The following is a 9,751-nucleotide window of genomic DNA, read 5'->3' as shown; positions in this document are numbered from 1 at the left end:
CAGGTGCTTACTTCAAAGGGTTGTGGTGAGCCTTAACAGGGATGCCGTCCAGAATGTTTGCTCGCGGCGGGAGCTCGGTCAAAGCCGGCCGCCCCTCCCCGCCTTGGCCTCCGAGCCTGCAGGGCCCTCATAAAGTCCAGATGGGACGCTGGGGTGACAAGGGTGACTCAGAGCTCCACCCCGGGCCCTGCGAGGTGCCAGAAGCTGCCGTCCGCTCCCAGCCCCTCGGGCCGGCTGCCAGGCGCCCCGGTCGGTTTGCGAGGAGACCCGGCCCGTTGCCGTCCGGTGCGCCGGCGAGGCCGAGGCCGTGGCTGTGCCCTGCCTAGAGGGTGCCCGGCTGGGTAGTCGCCCGCTTCTGGTCTGCCGCTCAGTCAGTCAGTCAACACACGCGCATCCGGCGGAGGCTCCGTGTGCTCTGGCCTGGGCCCTGGGGAAGCGGAAGAGGACCAGAGCTGGTCTCACAGTCTGGGAGAGCCATGTGGAAAGAACACGTCCAGTGGAGGAGCTGTGGAAGCCAGAGCCGTCAGTCAGCCCCAACTGGGGTATCTGGGAGGGCTTCCCGGAGGTGGCAGATGATGACTGGTCCAAGTCCCGGCTCTACCAGGGGAGAGGCAGGGAGTGGGCAGGTAGGTGTGGAAGAGAGCAGGGAAGGCAGTCGAGGACATGGCTGGTCCCCCTCGGGGGCGGCAGGGGGCTTCCTGGGGAAGCCTGGGGCCCAGGGAGTCCAAAGGGGCAGGCGGAGGGGCTCGTGTGCCAAGACCTGAGGGGACTGGGCAGGGCTGCGTGAAGGGAAACGACCGCCAGCTCTGTTTCAGAAAGCCCACGCTGGTGGGGCGCCTCGGTGGCTCCTCTGGTTAAGCCTCTGACTTTGGTCCAGGTCATGATCTCACACTCCGTGGGTTCGAGCCCCGCCTCGAACTCCGCGCTAACAGCGTGGAGCTCTGCCTCGGATCCTTTGCCTCCCTCTCTCTCTGCCCCTCCCCAGCTCTCTCGCTCGCAAATAAATAAACATTAAAATGAAAAAAAAAAAAAAAGGGGCGCCTGGGTGACTTCGATTCGGGTCGTGATCTCATGGTCCGTGGGTTCGAGCCCCGCGTCGGGCTCTGTGCTGACAGCCCGGAGCCCGTTTCGGATTCTGGGTCTCTCCTGTCTCTCTGCCCCTCCCCCACTCATGCTCTGTCTTGCTCTCCCTAAAATAAATGGATGTTAGGAAAAAAAAGAAAAAGTCCAGGCCGATGGGGCGCAGGTCGGACGGGAGGGGAAGAGCTAGGCGTCTGGGGACGGGAGGAGGGGAGAATGAACAAGGATAAACGGCCGCATCCAAGGGCGGGACGCAGTGGGGAGGAAGGGTCGCTACCCGCTGGCCAGGCCGGACTCCCCCCAGGCTGCCGGGTGCCGCCCCCCCCACCTGCCAGCGGTGGTGATGGTGCGAGAGGCGAGACGTCGTGAGCTCCTCGACGGGACACTCTCCGAGACTATTTTTTGCACCGAAGGGTCTGGCCTCGGACCTGGCAACACGTCCTGCCCTGAGAGAGAGGGAAGTGACAGGTGGGAACCGGGCAAAATGGAAGGAAGAGGTCTGGATGCTCGCGGGCCTTGGAACTGGGGTTTGGGCCAAGTTGAACCAGACCTCCTGGGGCGGGCGGGGGGCGGGGCGTCCAGCTGACTTCTGGCTGCAGACCGCGCAACAACGGCTGCGGTTTCCGAAACGCGCCCTGTACTCCGGGCCCCGGGCTGTACGTCTCACTCCTGTTGTCTCAGGGGGTCCCCGTGACCCCCAGGAACGGTGGCAACCGTCACAGGGACAGCACCAGCCGATGCTTGCATGACGCCGCTAGGCCCTGCCACTCTTCTCGGCCTTTTACGTGGATTGGCTCATTTTGGTGCTTCACGATACTTCCGTGAGGCCCGCTCGGCTATCCGCAACTTGCAGGCGGGGAAACCGAGGCACGGAAAAGTTCTGTAACTGGCCGCGCATGGCAGAGCTAGGAGCGAGGAGGTGATGGAGGCTGGTGGCCCGTGGACGGGGACGTGGGCCTGAGATCTCCCCCCCCCCCGCCCCCGCTTCCCCCCCCCTCCCCGGGTGTGCCTTCCGCAGGTGTGTGCAGGCTGAGGGAGGGGCATCCGGGCTCAGAGCAGGGGAGAAGGGAGAAAAGGGAGGATGGGGGAGGGGGAGGGTCTGCAGGGGTAGCGCATCCTGGGGGGGGGCACTGTGGGGTGACATTGCCCCACCAGAGCGGCCGCAGGGTGGCCCACTGAGAGAGTGGGTGAGGGTCCCAAGGCCCCGAACGTGGTGGGGCCGGGTGATTGGAGGTCTAATAAAGGGAGCCTCGTGGCTGTCAAGGAAGTGACAGAACTCTGTCCTCCCTGAGAGCACCCCGTACCCCACACAGCTTCCCACCTTCTGTGGCCTGACAAAAGTCGGTGGCCTCTTTGTGGGCCTTTATTTCGAGCCCCTGTTGGCCACTCCCTTCTGGAAGCATTCCCGAGTTTCTCTGGCTGCTGTGAAAGTTCCGGCCTACGTTTTGCCCCAGGCTACATACCCCCTACCCCCCCTCCCCCAGCCAACCCTCGGCCTTCCCTACCCTCCGCGAGCTGAGGACACCCACACCCCCCGTCTCCACCCAGGCAGCTGTCCTTGAGCCAGGGCACTGCCCGCCTAAAACTCCCTTGTGGCTCCCCACCGGGTTAAGAATGAAGTGACAGCTTGGATCCATGGTCCCCACCGTCTACGCAGATCGGAATCTAGCTCCAGCCTGACCCTCTGGGCTCATTTCGGATCCCTCCGTGCCTGCCTCTAGCCAAACCCAGCTGCCCTGTCCCAGAATGGGCTTTACGTTCCTACGTGCCTTTGAACATGATGTTCACCCGACCTCCAATATGCTCTCCACCCTCCTAGCCTAGCTAGTTCCCGCTCAGCACCAGCACGGCCTCCTCCAAGAAGCCTCCCCTGACCTCTCAGCCTGGGTTTGCTGCATCCTCTGTGCTGATTGTGGCTCCCTGTAGCTAACTGAAGAGCCACAGATTGGAGGGAAGACAGGGCCTTGGCAGTGGCCTCGAGACTGAGGCTGCTCAGGTCTGGCGTCCCTGAGAAAGGTCTGGGCTGGAGACGGCCAAGAGCCAACGATGAGCACTCAAGGAGAACAGGTGGACGGTGGCAGGAGAGCTGGGGACAGACTCTGGGGAACTCCAACATCGGAGGGCTGGGCGGAGGGACACAACTCCACAGAGTTCTCGGCAGGAGTGGGGAAGGAAGATGGTGCCCAGCATTCATGCCCTGGTGTTGTCCCCTCCTCTTGAATCTGGGCTGGCCCCGTGACCTGTTTTTGACCGATGTGATGGAAGCGACACCACAGCCCTTTCGAGCTTCAGTTGTAAGAAGTTTGTAGATGGTACCTGGGCAGGTATGATACCCCAGCCTGTGCTCTTTTCCATAGCACATCCCCGGCTGCCTGAGGCCGGACCTTGCAGCCACATCACGTGGTTTTGGCCAAATTCCCCCGTGTGACAGGTTACTGGGTTTTCCCCAGGGCAGCTCACCCGGGGAACCGGCTGGAACCCTAGGTTTTTTGTTTTGGGGGGACACGATTCACACAAATGCACAAATCACCAAGTGCACGGCGTGGTACATTTTTACATGTGTTTACACCCACGTGGCCACTACCCAGGTCAAGATCTCCAACATTGCCAGCACCCCAGAAAGTTCCCTCGTGATCACTGCTAGCCCATATCCGTCCCCGACCCAGAGGCACCCACTGTGCGGATGACCGTCACCATAGTGACAGTTCTGCCTTGAACTTCACATAAACGGAATCGTACCGCAGGTCTTCTTTTGTGTCTGGCTGCCTCACTCAACCTTGTCTGGAAGATTCACCCAAGTTTTTGCGTGTAGTTTTCTAACGTATGAATGGACCACAATCTACTCGTTCATTCAGAGGTGGAGCACTTTTCCCACGTTGGCCCGATTGTCCAGCTTGTCCTGGAGGCCGAGGAGGGGGTGGGTGGGAGGCAGGCACCGAGAAGGATGTTGCCATGGCCCAGGTGCTAGATGGGGGGGGGGAGCCCGGGTTGGGCTAAGGCGGTCCTGGAGGCAGAGGACGGAGTGGAGGGATGTCAGGGGGGCTGGTGGGAGGCAACAGAGTATGGTGAGTGCCGAGGCTGAACGATTTGATGGCTCGGGGGTCCCGGTTCTTCCTTCTTTCTACTCGGCCGTTTTTAGCATATCGATGAGGCAAAGTCGTGGCAACATGGGGACTTCACCCAACACCATCTGAAGGCGGGGAGAGAGAGGCCCTCCCTTTCTTGTACCCTTTTCTTAAGAGCAAGGAACACCTCCCAGATGACCCCCTCCAGCCCTCCACCCCCACTCAAGTCTTCCCCCCGCCGCAACTCACTGGCTGGAATTACCTCCCGGGCCAGGGAATGGGATCACATCATTCCTAAACCCATCACTGGCCAGGGAATGGGACGTCTTCCCCACAACCCACATGGTTGCTCCCCTGTGGGTCTTGCCCTGGACACACCAGGGATGTTCACAGGGCATTTGCTCATGCCGTTCCCTCACTTGGAATGCCCTTCCTGCTTTTTCCATCTGGAAAAGACATAGTTCAAAGCCACCTTCAAAAGCCCTCTCCGATCCGCAGGCTGGGTCGGGGTCCCCTCTGGGTGCCCACGACCTCCGGGACCCAACCTGTTTTTGTGCCCTCGGTGGGGGCAGGGTCAGTCCTTGATCACCTCCCCCGGTGCCCGGCCCGGATTGATGGGGAAGGCCGTGGGGGGTGAGGCCAGCTCACCTGCCCTCCCACCTTAGCTACAGCCCTGCAGATGGGACAGCCGGGCTGGGCTCGAAGTGGCTGGCAACCGGGACCAGGGTTCGGGAGCCGCACAGCTGGCCGGCTGGGATGAGGCCTCCAGCCTGGTGGGCCTGGGGTGGCCGCGTCCACCACCCGCCCCCACCTTGCCCAGGGCTGGACGTGACCTCTGGGCACAGCCTCAATAGAGGACCGAGGCTGAAAGGCAACCATTTGACAGGAAAGCAAACTAAGGCTTAGAGAGGGGATGTGGCTGGCCCCAGGTCAGAGCCTCAGCTCCCCTCCTCTTTCCAAGGCCTAGACCTATAGCGCCCACTCCAGGGCGTCCCAGGCTTTGAGGTGCACATGAATCGCCGGGGGTCCGTGTCACAGGGCGGATTCTGACTCAGTAGGCAGGGGCGGGGCCCGGACTCGGGAGTTTCTAACCGGCTCCCTGGTGACGCGGCTGCGGCGGCTGGTCTGCAAACCCCACTTGGCGCTGCAAAGCCGTGGCCCTGATAGAGGAACTAGATTCTCAACTCCGCCCTCAGAGCTCCCAGGCCGCCCTTCAGGAAGGAGTGCCAGTGGGGGGTGAGGGGGGTGGGGAGGGTGGTGAAGCCCCGACCTCCATAACTCGCCCTGCCCCAGCCATCCTAGACACCAGAGCCGCGGGAATATTTTATTAAGTTAAGAAGGCTCATGGAGCAGAAGAGAAACGCCTTCATGGGGCGGCTCCAGTGGTTCCGTGCCCAGCACCCCCTCAGAGGAGGAGGTGAAGCCTTAGGGAGCTGCCGGCTCCCTCTGCCCATCTGTCCCTCTGTCCAGAGTCCCAAGGTGTGGGTCCCCTCGGGGCAGGAAGTAGTTAGTGGGAGGTAGGGTAGGAAGAGGGTGGCTGGCTGGCTCCCTGCCTCTCCCACCAGAGTCAACGCTGCCGTGGCCGCTGCTGCGCCCCTGCTGGAGCCCCCCCCCCCTCACCCCCTGGGGCAGGGCCACGGGCCCAGAAGCCTGAGCCCCCCGTGGCTGGAGACAGAGGGGGAGCCAGCGTCCAGGAATTGGTTTTTTCAAAGTATAAAGTGTTGGGGGGGGGGGGGGGGAATCTATATAAAAATCTCTTCACATATAAAATCCTGAAGAAGGTGCAAAAGGTAAGACCCAGTGCGAGGGGCGCGCTCAGATACGCAGAGTGTGTGTGTGTGTGTGTGTGTGTGTGTGTGTGTGTGCGCGTGTGTGCACCTGTGTGCGTGTGTGTGGTGGGGACGAGTGCATGTGCGGCCCACAGCGGGCGGGGAGAAAGCTTGGCTTCTGACTTCCATCCGGCAGGAAGGAGGGCGACTGACTGGTCCCCTCAGTATGGGGGCGTCTGCTGCGGGGCTCGGCCACCAGGACCTGGAAGACAAGAGTCGGGGAGCGGCAGGCTTAGGCCAGGCAAGGGCGGCGCTGGGCCTGGCCCACAGGGTGGCCTTTCCTGCGCGTCTCGGGAAGTCCACAAGGACTGGTCAGAAAGAAGCAGCTTCAAGGGTGCCTGGGTGGCTCAGTCGGTTGACCGTCCGACTTCGGCTCGGGTCACGATCTCGCGGTTCGCGGGTTCGAGCCCCGCGTCGGGCTCCGTGCTGACGGCTCGGAGCCTGGAGCCCGCTTCAGATTCTGTGTCTCCCTCTGTCTGCCCTTCTGCTGCTTGCACTCTGTCTCGCTCTCAAAAATAAATACACACTAAAAAAAAACTTTTTTAATTAAAAAAAAAAAAAAAAAGAAAGGGAAAGCAGCAGCTCCAGGTAGAGCCGGCATTAGGAAAGCCACCGTAAAAATGCTCTGAAGCCTCGTAAGTCAGAGATGGCCGTAAGACTAAGTCGGGGGCCAGGCTCCATCCGTGATGTCGGAGGTGTGGAGCTCGGTGGAAGGAGCGCTGTGGCCGGTGAGGGATGCGCGCGCCACGCTGCCAGGCCTGAAGGTGGGGCCAGCGCCCCGCACCTGCCACCGCGGCCGACGCAGCTGAGCCAGCAGCGGGGAGGAGGGCCGCGGGCTGATGAGGCTGCGGGTGTGGCTGTCCCCATTCTAGAAAGGGGAACAGAGGCCACGAGAAGGAAGCGCCCTGGGCCCGCTGGCACGGTCAGTCGGGGGTGGATGAGCCTTGGGCTCGCACCTCCAGGCCCAGTGCCCGACTTGGCCCCGCCCCCGCTCGGCCGTGCCCGCCCCTCGGCACCTACCTTTACTCGGCCAGGCTGTTGCGCATCGACTCCTTCTCCCGCAGCGCAGCCATGGCAAGGCGCAGGTGCTCCTTCAGCTGCTCGATCTCCCGCTCCGAGCGTGTCTTGATGTGGTTCAGCTCTACGTACACATCCTGGTACTTTCCCGAAGCGAAGCGCTCCTTGTCCTGGGAGGGCGTGGAGGGGCCGTGAGGCCACGGAGCCTCCCCGACCTGGCCCCGCCTACCGGGCCCAGGCCCACGGCGCTCTCTGCCGGCACAGAGCAGCCAGGCCCCAGCACAGCCCTACGGCCCTGTCCCTTGGGGCGCCCCCTCGGCAACCCCTAACCCTGAGTACACCCTCCCAGCACGGCCCAGTGAGCCTCCAGGATCATTTTCACCTCTCGAGACGGGAGCCGAGGTTCAGGGAGGCAAAGGCCACTCGGCAGTGAGCGGCCAGGATGTGAACCAGGTCGGCCTGGCCCAAGCCTTGGGCCCTTTCCATGAGTCTGACTCACACATGCTCACAGAGGATGTCAAAGACTTAGGGACGTGGCACCAGGCAGGCCAGGCTCACAACCCTGGACCCAAATCCGGGCCCTTCCCCACTGCCAGCCACGCAGCTTCCTCACTGGGACGCATGCTCCACCCCGCAGGGACTTGGGTCTTTTCTGTTCACAGCTGTCTCTCCAGCGCCTAGCACGGTGCCCGGCACACAGTAGATGCTCAATAAAAATTTGCCGAATAAATAAAAGCAAGTGTGGCCGTGGCCAAGTCACTTATCCTCTCTTAGCCTGTTTCTTTGTCTCCAAATAGGGACAAGGACACCTTGTCCTCGGGAGAGGCCCGAGGAGAGCCGTGACATGAGGAGGCAAGGAGAGTGCCTGGCACAGAGCAGGCGCTCACAGGTGGGTCCAGAGGCTCCCTCCCCAGCGGCCCCCAGTCAGGCCCTACCTTCTGCAGCATCTGTAGCTCATCCCGGAGGCACTGCACCTCCTTCTTCAGGTACTGGAGCTCGTTCTCCTTCACCCGCAGCAGCACCTGGGGTCATGGGCGCCAGGCTGACCCAGGGCCAAAGGCCAGGGCTACCCCGGCCCACGGCACCCTGCAGCCTGGCTCTCTCTGCCTCAGGCCCCTAAGATGCAACCCCCAACCTGCACCAAGACCCACCGCACCCCATGGGCAGGCTCCTCCAGGAAGCCCTCTCTGATTTCTCCTTGCTGGTTCGAAGATTCAAGAAGTTAACAGATATGAAGGACTTACAGAAGCGTCAGACAGAGTAGAGCCATATATAAATTTTCGTACAATAAAATAAAACACAAGGGTGATCCTAGGATCACACACGTTTTCTCACTCCAGCCTCTCCCAGTAAGGGGGGTGCCAGCCTCATTCTACAGAGGAGATACTGGAGGGGGCAGGACCCGAAGGGGAGGGCTGGACTCTGGCTGTAGGGCTCTCCTCCCTGGGGCCCAGCCCCGCGGAGCGATGCCACTCCCTGCCGCAGGGCACAGCCGGCCTGTCCGGCCGAGAACCAGCCAGGCTGCCCGGCACAGGGGTGGGCGCTCACCTCCAGCTCACAGGAGCTCCGCTCGCTGCTGCGTCCACAGCCATCGCTGGTGCCCTGCGAGGCAATGAAGCCGCGCAGCCGGTCGATCTCCTCTGACAGGCGGGCGTGCAGCTCCTGGGGGGCAGGGACGGTCAGCGCAGGGACGATGGACCGCCGGCCCCGGAGCCCCCCACCCCGGGCCAGGCTCACCTGGTTGTGGCGCAGCAGCTCCTGGCCCTCCTGCTGGCAGCGCCGTAGCGTGTGCTCACGCTCCTCGGCCTGCCGCGTCAGGGCCCCGATCTCCAGGCACTTCTGCGAGTACTGCTCGGACAGCACCTGCAGCTCCCGCTTCAGCGCCGCCACGTCCGACCTGTGCGGGGCGGAGGACGGCAAGGACGGCATGGGACTCGGGGCAAGACAGACTCAAAGCAGCTCCAGACTCCGGGTTCCCGCCCTAGTTTTGCCTTCAGTCCACTGTGGGGCTGTGACCTGGTGACAGCCTCTCTGGGCCGCAGGTGCCTCCCGTATGAGGGGCTGAGTTAAGCCTCAAAGGCCTCCCAGGTCCTAACATCCCAGAACTGTGCTCCGTGGCCAGGAGGGACACCTACTGGCCGAGGGTGGTACTGCAGCCCAGCTCTAGGGGACACTAACCGGAAGAGGAGGGGGAGGCTGAAGAAGGGGTCTGAAGAGCTATCTCCGTGGACTGGCACGGGGGTCTGGCTGAGGCCCCACCGCTTCTGTTCCCTGTGCCAGGTGGCTGATCGGGAGTCTCAGCTGGGGGCAAAATGATGTGTCCTCTGCCGAGGGGCCTCGGCATAGGTTCCTGCCTCATAAACACCAAGGTGGGCAGCTGGGCCCTTAGCTCAGAACGAGGCCCAGCCCACAGACCCCAGGGTCCGGATGCCAGCTTACTGGTGCTGCTTGCGAAGGCCATCTGGACCCTGTTGGAGACTCCGTGTCTTGCTCAGTTCCCGGCTCAGCTCCTCCTGGTAGGCCTTCTTCATGGCTTCGATGGCTGGAGGCAGGGCAGAGGCATGGGGGGATCTTGGGGAGGGGTCAGCAACAGTAAGCTCCACCTCCTCCAAGGCCCCACAGATACCATGCAGGCAGGAGCAAAGAACACTGGACCAGGCTGTATCAGGAGCTGAGGGGCTTTGGGTAAGTTGCTAGACCTCTCTGAGCCCATCTATCAATCCCTGTCTGACGGGACAGTGCTGGGGAGACGCCTCAGCA

The 9,751-nt window shown here is 62.3% G+C and overlaps 1 protein-coding gene across 3 annotated transcripts in view; it reads right to left on the bottom strand.

Annotated features, from left to right (window-relative positions):
• Nucleotides 1–5,455: 5,455 nt before the first annotated feature.
• Nucleotides 5,456–9,751, bottom strand: part of TRIOBP (TRIO and F-actin binding protein) — a 52,032-nt gene continuing 47,736 nt past the window's right edge. For all 3 annotated transcript variants that reach the window (XM_053895981.1, XM_053895979.1, XM_053895980.1), the window contains 6 exons: nucleotides 9,431–9,533; nucleotides 8,729–8,888; nucleotides 8,540–8,653; nucleotides 7,927–8,013; nucleotides 6,995–7,161; nucleotides 5,456–6,176 (listed from right to left, as the gene is read on the bottom strand). In XM_053895981.1, coding sequence (XP_053751956.1) covers nucleotides 6,997–7,161; nucleotides 7,927–8,013; nucleotides 8,540–8,653; nucleotides 8,729–8,888; nucleotides 9,431–9,533 — 629 coding nt within the window. In that variant the 3' untranslated portion in view covers nucleotides 5,456–6,176; nucleotides 6,995–6,996. The remainder of the gene's footprint in view (nucleotides 6,177–6,994; nucleotides 7,162–7,926; nucleotides 8,014–8,539; nucleotides 8,654–8,728; nucleotides 8,889–9,430; nucleotides 9,534–9,751) is intronic.

This window comes from Panthera pardus, unplaced genomic scaffold, assembly GCF_024362965.1.
Source record: "Panthera pardus isolate Hobbes unplaced genomic scaffold, ASM2436296v1 HiC_scaffold_6, whole genome shotgun sequence".
Taxonomy (NCBI): Eukaryota; Metazoa; Chordata; class Mammalia; order Carnivora; family Felidae; genus Panthera; species Panthera pardus.
Note: the sequence above shows the minus strand (reverse complement) of the source record. Positions and strands in the feature narration are given on the sequence as shown.